Source organism: Ovis aries, chromosome 19 (genome assembly GCF_016772045.2).
Source record: "Ovis aries strain OAR_USU_Benz2616 breed Rambouillet chromosome 19, ARS-UI_Ramb_v3.0, whole genome shotgun sequence".
In the NCBI taxonomy this organism is placed as follows: domain Eukaryota; kingdom Metazoa; phylum Chordata; class Mammalia; order Artiodactyla; family Bovidae; genus Ovis; species Ovis aries.
This window is the reverse complement of record NC_056072.1, coordinates 59625907-59641275: the sequence shown is the minus strand read 5'-3', so window position 1 is coordinate 59641275 and position 15369 is coordinate 59625907. Positions and strand designations below refer to the sequence as shown.

The following is a 15369-nucleotide window of genomic DNA, read 5'->3' as shown; positions in this document are numbered from 1 at the left end:
CTGCTCTGTTAAAGTATACAATTCAGTGGTTTTCACGTTTACAGAGTAGTACAACCAACCTCGTAATCAATTTTAGACCATCTCCATCACCCTGAAAAGAAACCCCTACTCTTAGCTGTCCCAACCTCCACCCCAGCTCACGGCCACCGTGAATGCGCCTTCTGTCTCCGAAGACTGGCCTAGGCTGGACACTTCATGAAAATGGAATCGTATTAACCCGTCACCTTCTCTCAGCATAACTGTTTCGGGCTCATCAACGCACCTGAATTCCCTTCCTTTTCACGGCCAAATATTCCCCTGTGTGGACACCCATCCACCAGGCACGGACGTCTGGCTCGTTCCCACATGTTGACCATTAGGAATAATACTGTCATGAGTGTTTGTGTACGAGTGTGTGGACACGTCTTCAATGTTTTTAAAACCTGAAGCGTCATCCACCCACAGTGCTTCAGGTGCACAGCAGAGCGGTTCAGTGATGCCTGTGCTTTTCAGGCTCTTTTCCGCGGTGGGTGATTAGAAGACCTCGGCCACAGTTCCTGATGCCACAACACAGGCCCCTGTTTGCGTGTTTTGAATATACTAGTCTGACCTGTTAGTCCCCAGTTGCTTTCGACACCTACCTAGGGATGGAACTGTGGGGTCATAAGGTGACAGTGTTTAACCTTTGAGTAACTGTCAGCCTGTTTTCCAAAGCAGCTCCACTACTTTAAATTCCCTCAGCAGGCCCCAAGGGTCCAGACTTCACATCCCCACCAGCTCATCGCCTGTCCTTATCACACGGCCATCCGAGTGGCTGGGAAGCGGCACCTCATCGTGGCTTTGACGTGTCCTCATCTCCCCGATGACAGCTGGTGCTGAGCATCTTCTCACACGCTCACTAGCCATAAGCACCCCTCCTCTGGGGAAATGGTCTTCAAGCCCCTTGCCCATTTTTTCAGGGAGGCTATCTTTCTATCACTGAATTACAAGCATTCTTCTCATGCCTCAGATACAATTCCCTTATCACACAGATGTTTTGCAAGCCTTTTCTCCCATTCTATGATCTGTTTTTTTCGTTTTCTTCAAAGTGTACTTTAAAGCACAAAAGGTTTTCATTCTGGTGAAGTCACTATGTCATTTTTTTTCTCCTGTTGCTTGTCCTTTTGGGGTCACATCTGAGAACCACGGTCAAATCCAAGGTGGTGGACTCACTCCTGTGTTCTCTTCTAAGAGTTTCACAGTTGCTGCTTTCACGTCTAGGTCCTTTAGTTCACTTTCGTACACGGTGTGAGGAAGAGGCCAACTCCATCCTCTTGTACGCAGATACCCAGCTGTGCCGGGGCCTCCCATGTGGCGCTAGTGGTAAAGAGCCCGCCTGCCAGTGCAGGAGGCGTGAGAGACCCAGGCTCGACCCCTGGGTCGGGAAGAGCCCCTGGAGGAGGGCATGGCAACACTGCAGTGTTCTTGCCTGGAGAACCCCGTGGACAGAGGAGCCTGGCGGGCTCCAGTCCACGGGGTTGCAAAGAGCTGGCCACGGCTGAAGCGACTGAGCACACACACCCCCAACTGCTGCAGCACCGTTTGCCGAGAAGACGCTTGTTCCAACGGTCTTTTAATAACAGACCATCATTTGCAGCTCCTGCAAATAGCGCTGGGAAAGGGGACATTCACGCCTGATTAAAGGCAGCCACGAGTGGCACCCCAGGGACGAAAGTTAGGAAGGAAGGCGGGCACCTGCTGGGTCTGCAGGGCACGGGCAGACTTCACCCCCGGCACTGCCCACTCTCACGTCTGAACCTGCCTCGGGCCAGTCGGCCACTGCGGCTTGCTGACAGCAGGTGGTCTTAAGCCACAGGATACCAAGGCAAGGGCTGAGCCCACAGCGACTTCAGACGAGCTGGGGCGTCTGCCACGAAACCACAGAGAAGCACGAGCTTCTGTGAAAAGTCAGGACACGCGTGCCGTGGAGCGTCCGCCCCGTCGGCAGGGAGACAGCAGAGACGTCACTGGACACGCGAGCTGCTCTCACCAGACACCAACCCGCCGGCTCCTCGGTCCCGGGGCAAAGGACCGTTCTGCTGTTTAAGCCAGCGAGTCTGTGGCGCTTTGTGCAGACTAACATGACGGCTATTCAGATCCCAGCTCCCGGACCAGCCCTTCCAAACGCACCTCCCGCCGTGCACGGCAGACGTCGGGCCGAAAAAGACTTCCTGTTGTTTTCAGAACATGCCTCCATGCCCGTGTGGAAGCGGCTCCTCCAGTCCCCTTCAACACCTCCAAGGGTCGGTTTAAAGTCACCTAAACTTGTCCCTGGACCGCCCCCTCCCCACCTCCTCAGAATGCATGACCCTCATGAGCAAATGCCACGGTGCTTGGCGCTGTCTCCCTGACATGTGAGGGGAGCGGTCTTCCAAGGCAGAGGGGCTGCTGAACCACCTCGGGGTCTCCAAACCAGAATGAGGCCCGGCACGCACAAGAAGCGCAGAGAGAGCTCACGCGATCGGGGGTCTGCGGTCAAGCGGACCCCGAGTCCTCAGGCCGCTCGGAGGACCCCATCGCTTTCCGCCCTGGTGCTGAGCGGACACCTGCAGCTCAGCTAACACCTGCCGTGTCGCCCGCACAGTCAGAGGCAGCGGACCCAGCCCGGATTCTGGCGCCCGTGCTGACTTCTGCCCGAAGACAGAAAACACTCTCTGCTGTCCTGCAGGCCCACTCACGGGTGTGTCTCCAAACTTTACTTCAAAGTTAAAATGGTTAAGATGCAGCCACCTAGTAGTCCAGGGGACTGGCTGCCTGTAGGGAATATTCTCTTCTTAGCTGTTGCTAACTCCCGTCACTGCTGTTTCCGAATGGTAGGTGCCCTGATTCCTGCACAAACAGTAAGCCCCTCTGGTCTACACTCGGTGGAAATGCTGTTCCTTTCCTAGAAAACCATGCTGCAGGGACTTTTGAGACTCACCCCGCCAAACTGTCTTACCTTATAAACACAGGAAGTTCACTCATTCATTCAGCACACATGTTTGGATCTCTTGGTTTGTGCTGGACATGAAACTCTACCAGGGCGAGAGCTGAGGAAGCCAGGATAATATGAAGCTTGAGCTCTGCCCTGGAGAAGCTCACAGGTTGTGTCACCAGCGTGAGATGCAAACTGGCCCAGAGTTATATAAAATCGCAAACTCTGGGAACCTGCTGGAAAGTCTACCAGATGCCATCTTATCTAGAGCCACTCAGAGGCAGAAACAAAATTCCAACCCTGGTGTCCCAGCTCTCGGCACAAAAGTCCCTTCCCAGCGACAGAGTCAAAAATAACCACGAAACCTCCTCCCCCGACCTTGCTCCGTGGACGGGCCTCCACCGCCTCTGAGCTGACTCACTCTGCCCGCGGAGCACTTGCAAACTTGACCCAAGCAGAGACTTGGAAAGCGTGTTGTTGCTCTCTCATTGCCCTTGAAACACTGCCACCCTGATGCCCCAGGGGACGTGGGGAAGAACAGACCAAGAGCCTGCCAGGAGCAGACACTCGAGGCCAGCGGGCCCCAGCCGACTGCCTGCCCTGCGGGGGAGCAGCTGACCAGAGGCACACAGAGACGCCCACGGGGCCCAGCACGGGCTGCCAACCAGAGGCCTCCTGACACGCTGCCCCTGCAGACACGCCAGGGGCAGCCCTCGCAACACAAGCCCAGCCCAGGCGCCAGCACCTCCACACACCCGAGCACGCCGTCGGGGCCCGGAAGGAAGACAGACGCCAAGTGCTGAGGCCACTGCCGACGGGGCTGAGAACCGGTGGGCCTGGGCGCGCTGACCCCCAGGCCCCCTCCCTAAGGGTCCCGGTCCTCCAGCGGGTCAAGGGTCCCACCTCCAACATGGGCACAAAGGTTTTCACGTGACATTAATCAGAGCATCGAGTTTGCTAACTGCGTGTTGTCTCAGAAAGAACTGCACCACCAGCGGCTTCCCCACGACTTCGTAAATCGAGCACCCGCAGAATGGATGCTTTCTCGGTGTCCGAAATCTCACAGCAACGACTCTAACTGCTAAGTAATTAGCCCGGAGGCTGGGGAAAGCACACAGCCTGCGCCACGCGGAGGGAGGTCAAGACAGACGTCAGAAAAAAAAAAAAAAAGACAGACGTCAGGGAGGTGCCTCCGACTGATGCTGGCAGGCAGGGTGGAGTGAGCACGGTGGAGAAGCCCACTGGGTGGGCAGTGGGGGAGCCCAAGACGACCCACACGCTCACATCTCGAAACTGAGCCAGGCACTGACCTCACAGACGCCCAGCGTCTGATGCTACGACCAGCCAGGGGAAAGGGGCCCCTGTTTAACCACGAGAAGAATGGCTCTCGGGTCCAGGGACAGCCTCCAGCCCCACCCCAACCGTGTGACTCAGGCGGGTTCTACCTCCAAGGCCTGCCATTTGGTCTACCATTGCCAAGGCCCGCCACTGTCCACGGCACCGCCCTGCTGTGTGGCCCCAAGACACCAGCCTCCCCTTGAACAGCATAAACATAGCGGAGCACCTAGAACGCCTAAAGGCCGTGCTTCCCAAGCAGGGCCCCTCATCTCTAGTCCGGCCACGCGGATGGCCCGGGGCAAACCGCCCTGCTGAGACCAGGCCAGCCGGACCCGAGCCCCCGGCCCCTGCTCCGGGTCCTCCCCTCCTTCCCGTCTTTCCTCCTCCCCGCTCCGCGTGGAGCCCTCCCAGCCCACATCCTCTGCTGCCCGTTTCTCGAGGCCTCCCGGGCTCCCTTGGGCCCCGCAGCACCCCCGGGTCCTACGTCAGTCTCCTGCATCTTCCTGAGGTCGGGCTGCCCTTGTCCTCAGCCTCCCTGGTCTCCGCAGAGGCGCCCGCACGCTTCGCAGCACTGAAAAGAGGACCGCCCAGATGGAGAGTCGGGGGCGGGCCTCGGGGGAAGCGTGGAGCAGGAGGCCCTCGGAGAGCTCGGCCCCCAGCAGGACGTCTGTGGACGCCTCCTGGGAAAGCCGCCCCGGGGTCTAACCCACAGCGGGGAGGCACGGGGCCGAAGGATGCCAGCCCTGGGGATGCCCCTGCGGCCCGTGCCAGCCCCCGGGGGCGCGCTCACCCTCTGACGCCGTCTCCCCACTATAGGTGACGCAGCTGGCACTGAGCCTTGGGGTCCCAGACTGCCCCCACCCTGAGGGGCTGGGGAGCGGCGGCCCACCGTGCTTTCCGAGCAAGGGGGGACGTTCAGGTCCCGTGGCTCTCCAAGGTCCACAGAGCCCACCCCCTAAAGCCTCCACCACCCCCAGGAAGCCCCGACGCCTCTGAGGGTCCCCTCATGCGCAGCCCCGCCAGCCACATGCTCAGACACCTGGGTCCCCGGGGGAGACACAGTTCTGAGCTCCCGCCGAGGGCGGCCCGGATCTCAGGGCCAGGGACGTGCGTGTGCACCGGGGGCCCGAAAGCAGGGCTGAGAAGCACTCTCAGAGCTCGGAGACCCAGGCCCTCCTCCAGTCAGCTTTCCTCTGAGACCCGCTTTCCGGGGGCCGTGCCCACGAGCCCAGACCTGAGACCCTGAAGGGCACAGGGGTCCCTTCGCTGTGTCCATGCTGCCCGCAGAGCCTTCTGAGGACTCTGCTCAAGGAAAGGAAGGCCCAGTTCCCCTTCACCCTGGCGTCCCCTGAGGATGCAGTTCCCGAACAAGCTCTCTTTCCTGCTGCCCTCCTGGCCACCCTCCTGCCCTCCTCCTTCCCTACGCTGACAAAGCGGCGGCTCCACGGTAAGAGCTCCTCTGAACCTTTTTGCAGAAGGTAAGGCAGCCAACCAGTCCATCCTAAAGGAAATCAGTCCTGAATATTCACTGGAAGGACTGATGCTAAAGCTGAAACTCCAGTCCTTTGGCCACCTGATGTGAAGAGCTGACTCACTGGCAAAGACCCTGATGCTGAGAAAGACTGAAGGCAGGAGAAGGGGGCCGCAGAGGATGAGATGGTCAGATGGCATCACCGACTCCATGGACATGAGTTTGAGCAAGCTCCAGGAGTTGGTGATGGACAGGGAGGCCTGGCGTGCTGCAGTCCATGGGGTCGCTAAGAGTCGGACAGGACTGAGTGACTGAACTGAACTGAATCCGCCTCCCCACCTCCACCCCAGCGAGCAGGCAAACGAAAGCAAACGAAAGCGCCACCCCCAGCGGAAGACTTGGCTGACCCTAAATGTGGGACAAGGGTCACACTGTAATCTCAGCAGAGTCACATACGAAGGGCCGTTGGCAGGAGAAGCGCCGTTTCGTTGGCGCTCGGGGACAAAGTGCGCCTGGATGGGCATCTCTACCTAAAAGGTGCTGAGCAACGCACAACGGTGGACAATGGCCGCCTTTCAGGGAGCGGCTTATTTTGCAATTTTTTTTTTCCTCAACTCCGCTGAAAAACAAAGCCCGACTTGTATCCACAGAACATGCTTATAGCAAGTGGAAAAAATTATGCCTTAACGAAGCTGTTGGAAAAACCAACTGCGAGAATGCTGCAAGAACAGCAGTGTCCTCTCGCCATCAAAAGATCTCTGCTATTCGAAGAGTCTTAAAAAAAAAAGCCCAGAAGAGATGCCCTATTTAAACATCAGGCAGTTTGCTGCAACAAAGGCGGAGACACCAGGAGGAGGACCGGCGGCTCCATCCACGAGGAAGGAACTTTGGGAAATTCTTAAAATAGGCAAGAGAAAGCTGAGGTAGGACTGGAAGGCAGAGCTGGGACTAAAAACCATGTCGCTGCCGTACAATACAGAGTAAGGACCACGGGCTCCGCGTTTAGGTGGAAATATCAGGAGCCCACTCAGAGAAGTCTAAGGCCCTTTCTGATTCTTGTGGTGGGGAGACAAAGGGAGACAGGATTCCTCTCTGGCCTTCAGGAAACTGACCGCCCCCCACGTCGGTATCTCACTGGGGAGGCTTGCCGGCCGCCCCGCTGGTCCCTGCTTGCTTACTGGCTTCTCGGGGATGCTCCAGCGGGAGGTCCCACAGCCTGGTGGTCCACAGGTCCTCACCATCAGAGAGAAGCCCCGGGGTCTCTGGAGGAGAGTGAGCTGAAGGTGTGTTATGCAGGGGACCCCACGTTCCCCGTGCACCGGGGAGGCCCCTGGGAACCCTCCATCACCACCTGGCAAGCTCCGACCCCAGCACCTCGAGGAGCTGACTCACCCCCTTCGCCAGCACCCTGCATCACGGCAAACACCTCCTGCCAGCTGAGCTCAAGCCACAAGCCCGACTGCGCGACTTTTGGGCCTGAAGGCGGTCCATGGCTGCCCACCCACCAAGGCGCAAACCCAAGCCCATAGCCTGCCCATAGCCAGCAGGACCCCAGGGCCTGGCCTCTCCCCGTCTCCAGCTTCCCGTGGTTCCCGGCCCTGCAAATCCTTCTTACCGGAGCAAGATCGCTCAAGGGTGCTGGCTGGAAGGGTGAACGGGAGCCTGCGCTCTGCTCACCAAACCTCCCAGCTGAGGGGCCGTGCCGGCCCCACGCAGCCCTTTTTCTAATTCGCACCACGCCTGGCAGCTGTCCCGTCTCTAGGTTAGTGTCGTAGAGTCGCTCAGTCCCGTCTGACTCTTTGCAACTCCATGGACTGCAGCCCGCCAGGCTCCTCTGTCCATCGGGCTCTCTAGGCAAAACTACTGGAGTGGGTTGCCATTCCCTTCTCCAGGGGATCTTCCCGACCCAGGGATGGAACCCAGGTCTCTGGCACCACAGGTGGATTCTTGACCACTGACCCACCAGGGAACCACCCTCCCCCTGGTCTCGAGGTACCTCCCCTTCGTATGGTAACCACTCCCTCTTCCTCAGACGCAGAGATCGTCACCACTGTCTCCCCACCCTGGTGCCAGCTCCCCGGCATCAGTAAACCAGTGACTCCTGACTGGCTTGTTGGGCGGGAGTATGACCACAGCTGAGTGGGAAGAGTGGATGCACCCAGAACTGGGCCCCTAGCGCCACTTTCGGGGACGAGTAAGGGGTGGAACCTAAGGGATGGGACACCCTTGACTGCACAGAGATCCAACCAGTCCATCCTAAGGGAAATCAGCCCTGCGTGTTCACTGGAAGGACGGATGCTGAAGCTGAAACCCCAGTACTTTGGCCACCTGATGCGAAGAGCTGACTCATTAGAAAAGACCCTGATGCTGGGAAAGATTGAAGGCAGGAGGAGAAGGGGACGACAGAGGATGAGATGGTTGGATGGGATCACCGACTTGACGAGTCTGAGTAAATGCCAGGAGTTGGTGATGGACAGGGAGGCCTGGCGCGCTGCAGTCCATGGGGTCAGACACGACTGAGCGACTGAAAACAAGGGGTGGGATTCGGTTGGCCCTGGAGACATGCCAACCAAAGGCAGCGATGCGTCATGCCCAGTCACACAGGTGGTAGGAGTTCAGGGCGGAGGGCCGCGAGGGACCGGGAGCAGCAGGGGCCCCAGGGAGGCAGACCCCCCCCCCCAGACACACAGAACCCCGGGGAGCACCGCCCAGAGCACGGTGCCCACACCCTACGCGGGGGGCACACAACCCGGAGAGCAAACCGGAGGCAGAGGGGAGGACGGAGATGAGCTGACCCAGGGGAACGGGACTCAGAGGGCAGTGGGGTCCAGCCGGATGGCAGAGGCTCCGCACTCCATGCCTGCACCTGGCTGGCCGGGAGGAGCTCCGTCTCCAGAGCCCCAGGCGCCAGACCCAAGGGGCTGGTGGCTGATGGGAGGACGGTGCGAGGGCGGCAGGAAGGGAGGGTGCTCTCCAGCCTTTAAATATATCCCAGCTCCCGGCAAGAGCTGCTTCTTCTTCAGGTAAATCTGCATAGGTGGGAGGAAGCGTCCTGAGACGGCTCTGGCCGCAACTCCCAAGGCAGACGCCGAGGGCCTCGTGGAGACGCGGTCAGCATGACCGAGGGCAGAGCAGGGCACGTCGGAGAGGGAGGAGGTAGAGGCCTCAGCTTGTGGACTCCAGGCCCACCAGCAGCGGCCAAGGCTCTGAGCCCACAGGGAGGCTCCAGAAAGGACGCCGTGCCACCCTCCTTCAGAGGAAGGCCACCCCGTCGAGAAGGCAGGAAGGCGAAAGGAGCCTCAGGGTCCCGGGCTGAGGGGCCCCTGCAGGGGACGCGGATCTGGAGCTGTTTCAAGGTGGGGGGGTCACCCGGGTGTCTGCACCAGGCCCCCGGCCGGCGGAGGAATGGCGCTCTTTGAAGCGGCCCCCGGGGACCCCAGCTGTCGCAACAATGAGCCAACAGGAAGAGAGCCTGCTTGGCTCCACGGTGTTGGGGCGGGGGGCTCCCCAGAGACAGAGCGCAGGCTGGGCACGATGAAGCCCCTGCTCGGAGGGGAGACACAGGGCATCCAAGCCTTTATCCTACAAGGGTCTGCTTCAGACTGCCCAGTCAGGCCCAGGCAGACGGGTGTGACGCGTCCACACTGGGCCCTGAACACCCCGATGTCTGCAGCCATGCGATCACACGTCCCTACAGCCCTCCTCAGCTGGCGGAACCAAGGGAGGACTTCCTCGGAGCCAAGCCATCCAACCGGGCGCTGCAGCCGTCAGACCGCTGGGGCCCCGACGCTGCTGGCCTGTCAGCCGTCCTCGGGGGCCAGGACGGCTGAGTCACTTCAGGAGGTGATTCAAAGCTGCCCTTCAGGCGGGCTGAGTGGCAATCTGAAGCCGAAGGCGTGAAACACCATCCCAGGGCACGAGAGCCGTGGCGGAGCAGCTCACGTCCCGCCCGGCCGGCTCCGTGACCCCGAGAACACCGTCAGGGAAACCCCGCCGCAGAGCCAGGGTTTCAAAAATCCCACAGTTCCCAGTCTCGACAAGGCAGCCAGTCCCCAGGGGCACAAGAAGATTTGGGGTTTCAGAACAGATCATATTTTGCCCTACTGCCAGCAAAGAATTAGGGAGAATAATGATCCTGTTGGCTTCCCAAGTGGCTCAGTGGTTAAGAAAGGAGACGCGGGTTTGATCCCTGGGTAGGGAAGACCCCCTGGAAGAGGAAATGGCCAGAGGGGTCCACGGGGACACTGCTGAGCACAGTCACAATGAAAGATCCTATCACTCCTTTCCGTAAGGAGTGACCTTCATCCTAACAAAAACACGCAAGAATTTATCAGGAAGACAGTCCTTGGACGGACGGCTTGTTGTGCTCACTGGAACCAGAGGAATGTGGACGAAATGCAGCTGGACCAGCTTCTGAAAGGGCTCACAAGGGCAGCACCTGCCTCGCGGGCTGATTGGAAGATAAACCTGAGATCACGTCTGAGAGACCAGTGCAGAGGCCAGAGCAGGCCCGAGACCCACCTCACGGGAGCCCGTTCTGCTGCAACCTAAGGACGGTCAGTATCCACCGTCACCGCAAAGCTCTGCACCAGACAAGCACAAACCTGCCTTGGCGTGACCAAGAAGTGGGCTTTCAGCCTCGGACTCAAGATGACTAAGACCCCTCTATCAGGCACCGTCTATAAGGCAGGGGCTTCTGAGGTCCCTAGGGCCTCCCTGGGACATTTGTAAAAACATTTGTAAAAAGGAGCTGAGAGAAGGGACATTTGGTGGTATTTTCCCCGAGGATAGGAGCACAGAAGACTCTGAGCTACCCCGGGGTAAGACCCTGGAGGGTGCTCCCTGGAGGGGCAGGCTGAGCCCAGCGGGCCGCTCCGCTCCGGAAGCAGCAGGCCTGTGGCCCACCCGCAGGAGGGCAGGGCGGTCAGTCTGACACAGCAGCTGAGCCCAGGCGCAGAGACGCGGCCCCACCAGCGGGCACAGACTCTGTCCTGAGGCCGCCCCCGCCCACCCCACTCAGTCTGGCCTGATCCCTCCGGGCCCCCAGGGTGCAGCAGCGTCTGTCACCGCCGGGCCTCCAGGACCTCCCGAGGGGTCAGGACTGGCGGGGATGGGTTTTAAAGGTCCTCCGACCCGGGGGGCCTGCCCCCCAAGGAAGCTCACGAACCTGCACCATCTGAGAGGGGGGAGACGAGCAGGCGGGTGGGGGGCCTCTCTGGCAAAGCCCGGAACCCCAGTGCGGCCCCCACCCACCCCATTCTCATTCCCAGCAGGAGATCAACACTGACCCCAAGAGATTTAAACACAACTGGCGGAGGTGGGGGGCGGGTGCCGACGCTAACTGGAGCAAAAGCAAGGAAGTGGGCCCAAGGCCACTGGGGTGGAGACCGGGAGGCCAGCACAGCGCAAGGAAGGGCGGCCCCACCCCGTCGGAAGCCTGAGGGCTCTCTGTCCCGCTGACCTCCAGTGAGGACAGCCTCCCCCTCCACGAAGGAAGCCCCCAAAGTCTGAGGCTCGCAGTTTCGCTGTCTTTGTGCACTCTGAGCTAATAAACGCGCCGTGCACCGCAGGGTGGTTAGAAGTTAAAGCCACAGTGGGCCGCTGTGAGCCAGAGGGAGCCTGCGGCCGCCTGCCGACCTCGCCCGCCCCATCAACACCCACCCGCGCCCCCTCCAGCGCTCTCCTCCGGAGAGCTTTAAGAAAGACAGCGCCAGACCTCAGGACTATTAACCGCCCACTGACAGCAGTTTATCCAGCTGCCCTGAAGCTGTGACTCTAAAGCAAGTCTTCACAGTTCACGTCTCTGCTTTCTTGTTGCTTTTCGCGTCTTGAATGTGAGCTACCTGGACTATACACACCTTGCTGAAGCCGGAGGAGGAATTTCAAACCTGTGCTTGGGTTGGGTAACAGTGAGGAGACAGAATCTTGCAACCCAGCCCATACCCCACACCGCACGTGGGCCTCCGGGGACCAGAGGCCTGTTGGAGCAGGTAACATGTCCGCGGAACAGGAGACGTTCACTGGTTGCCAGGCCAGCTGGCTACCCCAAATCGTTTCCTTCCCTGAACAACAGAAACAAGCAGGGTCTTCCCCGTTTCATGCAAGCGGAGGGAAGTGGCAGGAGACCAGCTGTCTCACTGTGTGTCGTCCCAACGCCTGTTTCTAACAGCAAGACATAATCCCTGACGGGAAATGTACCAAGCAACTGAGCTAGCAAGACATCAGGAGACAGGCAGACCCCCCTCCCTTCTCCGACACACGAATCACACCCTCTGAGGCTCACAGTCAAACCGGACAGAGAACAAAAGTTACTATATAGACACATCATTTTGATTTTATCTGATCAGGTGGTTTTCGGTCACTGTCGGGTTGGATTTTAAAGGCATGTCTGCACAACAGGAAATCAACTCCAGCACAAAAAATAAAGTCCTGTGAAAACCGCCATACGGTAGAACTCACATCCTACTTGTCATATTTGAAATAGAACTCCTGCTTCTTAATTTTAAAAAAGATGAAGCATAAGCCCTCAGCTCTGTTAGCCTGCTGGGCTCAGTGTTCAAACGGCATGAGAAGTAGGCCGTGGAGAAAGTGGCCTCACAGGAGCCACATAGGAAGGGGGAGGGGGCAGGACCCCTGATGCTCCTGGGGGCCAACCTCAGCATCACTGTGGGTGGGGGGCAGACTGACCTGGGCGCGCCTGAGGGTTTCCAGTACCGGCAGAAGAGGTGCTGTCCGTCAGCGTTGACCAGGTGAGGGAGGTCCCGGTAGGGGACGTTCTGTGGGGTCAGCCTGGGGGAACGTTCCTCTGGCATTCTGAAAGGATCTTCAGGTGCTGGGAAGGAAGCAGGGAACGGCACAAGGTCAGAGAGACGCCAGAGCACACAGACAGCAGGAGGGAGACCTTGTTCAGAGTCACTAACGTTTTTTTAAAGCAGTTTGCTTTAAAAAAAAAAAAAAAAAACCCTTCCATTTCAAAAATTTTACAGACACATATATTTAATACTGAAAACCCCATTTGTTCTTAAGAAAAATGCTCACTTTATCTTTTAAGTGCCTCATTACAGCTTTCTCCCCCCCCCCCATCTGTGTTTATTTTACATCATTTCAGGAAACTTCATCTTAAGGACTATTTTAGCTGTAATCAAGTGGAGATGACAGTCAGCCCTGTGGGCATAAAGAGCCAGCTGCAAAACACCCATCCCTGCGAAAACCCCCAAGGAAGTTTCACAGGGGCGCGGTCACGGGGTGGATGACGCTCCGGCTGATTCCTTCTGCCCGAAATTCTAAAGGTGCCGCCGCAAACCTGTCTGCATCACGTCCGTCCTCCTGCGGTCCGCCGGCACACAGCCCCGAGCCCAGACCAGCCCGGGCAGCCCCCTCACCCAGGCGGGGGGCGCCCCCGCGCTTCCCCAGCTGCCCAGCCAGCGCCCGCGCCGGCCCCCGCCTGGCTTCAGGAGCGCGGAGCCCAGGGCTGCCCCCCGCGAGCGGGCGGAGCCACGCAGCACCGGCCCCGCACCCCTCTTCCGAAACGAGCCCCCGCGGTGGGAGAAGGGCCCCCGGGGGGCGGCCAGGGCACCAGCTCCGCGCGCCCAGACCCCCACCCCGGACGCGCACGAGCGCGGGTCCCCCAGGAAACTCAGCCAGGCTCCCCCAAAAACTTTGCCGCCTGCCCGCGTCCGCCGGCGCCAGGAGCGCAGCCCGCCGGCAGGGCTGCCTGCGGGGGACGGACACGCGGACGCGGAGTCGACGGCGGCGACAAGTTGGTTCGGGGCCGCCGCCAGGGAGCGGGGCGCACGCGCCGGGCACACGCAGACACGCGCGCGCCCGTGCACACGCGCACAGAGGCGCGGGAGCCCACGCCGAGCGCGGGGCCGCGGGGGCCGCGGGCCGCGGGGCGGCCGCCCCCGGGGGACAGGGACGGCTCGGGGCGGGGACTCGGGCAGTTACCGGGCCACGGGCGCCGAGTCCTCGTCTGCGGCGGGACCGAGAGCTGCGCGCCGCCGCTCCGGAGACAGGGCGCGGCGTCCGCGCCGCCACTTATCCCGGCTCCCTCCCGGCGGGGGCGGCCGGGGCTGGGCCGCGGGAGGCGGCGCCGGGCCCACGTGTGCGGCCGGCCCGCCCGCCGCGCGCTCCTCCCCGCCGGCCGCGCCCCGGGGTGGCGCCCGGGGGACTGGCGCGCCCCGAACAGCCGCGCTGCGGGAGGACACGCCACACCCACGCGCGCACACACCTCGCGCGCACACCCGCCGCACAGACACGCATGCAGGGGCGACACAGGCGCCCGGGCGTCCCCCCTCCGGAATCACACACGTGGACACCGCGTACACACTCAGGGCACGCAGATGGACACACAGACCCACGCAACACGCATAAAAAGGAACACAGAGAGACTCGGACACAGACACACACACCCCACACAGGCAGACACACATCAAAAGCTGGGGGGCGGTAGGGGGACTTCTGCACAATTTCCAGGAGGTGGGGGCCAGGCCAAAAAGGGCAGGCCTGGCCCCAGAGACCCTCCCTGGGGGACACACAAAGCCTCAGGGTCAGGCACAGGCCAGGGACGCTCTGAACACCCTTGGGTGCAGCTGTCCACGAGGCAGGTGGGGGTGGGGTGGGGGCAGCTGGACCAGAGCCTAGATCCCTCTGGGCCCAGCGCCAGCTCCGACGCTCGCCCCGGGAGCCTTGGTCTCTTCACCGGCCGCCCAGGACAGGACCTCTGCCCCCAGGACGGTCAGGTGTGCCCTGCTCACAGTGACCTCCCCCGCATCCTTCCCCCGGTCACAAACAAGTTGACGCCACAGCAGTGCTGGAAAGAGCCGCTGTCCTCCAGAGTCACACGGCCCGTGTGTGGGGAGGCCCCGGCTGCTCAGGGCCTACGAGCTAGCTGAAACAACAGCTGGGGTGTGAGCCCTGCCTGGTGGCAGGCCGCAGGCCTCTGACGGAGGGGGCTGGCCAAGCCACAGGCCCCAGGCAAGGCCAGTTCTGGAGGCGGCCGAGTCCACGCAGGGAGCCAGGGGCTGGCACATGGCTGGTACCTGGACTGGAATTCATCCCAGCCAGGCTGGGGCCCGAGGGACGTTTTGGGGGACCCCAAAGCACACCAAGCCCCCTTTAATGTGAAGTCAAGTGAAAGTCGCTCAGTTGTGTCCAACTCTGACCCCATGGACTGCAGCCCATCAGACTCCTCTGCCCATGGAATTCTCCAGGCCAGAATACTAGAGTGTGTAGCCTTTCCCTTCTCCAGGGGATTTCCCAACCCAGCGATCGAACCGGGTCTCCTGCATTGCAGGCGGATGCTTTCCCAGCCGAGCCACCAGGGCAGGCCAAGAATGGTGCAGTGGGTGGCCTGTCCTCTCTCCAGCAGGTCTTCCCGACCCAGGACTAAAGTGGGGTCTCCTGCGTCACAGGCGGATTCTTCACCAGCTGGGCTACCGGCATTTCAGGACTTTACATACACAGTGTGGAAGTCTGGGGAACAGTTGTTCACAGAACTCCAGTGGAAATGGGGGTTCCAAGCTTGGGGAGGGCTTCCCAGGCGGCTCCGTGGAAGAGTTCACCTTCCTGGGCTAGGAAGATCCCACATCTAAGCTGCTAAGCCCATGCGCTACAGCTACTGAGCCTG

General features: G+C 60.4%; 1 protein-coding gene across 5 annotated transcripts in view; it reads right to left on the bottom strand.

Annotated features, from left to right (window-relative positions):
• Window positions 1-15369, bottom strand: part of MGLL (monoglyceride lipase) — a 116528-nt gene that overhangs the window by 73277 nt on the left and 27882 nt on the right. For 2 of the 5 annotated variants that reach the window (XM_012100294.5, XM_012100296.5), the window contains exons 1-2: window positions 13045-13520; window positions 12429-12573 (exon numbers count right to left, since the gene is read on the bottom strand). In XM_012100294.5, coding sequence (XP_011955684.1) covers window positions 12429-12573; window positions 13045-13054 — 155 coding nt within the window. In that variant the 5' untranslated portion in view covers window positions 13055-13520. Of the gene's footprint in view, window positions 1-2956; window positions 3221-12428; window positions 12574-13044; window positions 13521-13688; window positions 13816-15369 lie in introns of those variants that run through there. The other 3 variants (XM_015102506.4, XM_060402710.1, XM_012100295.4) reach the window with 3 other exon arrangements.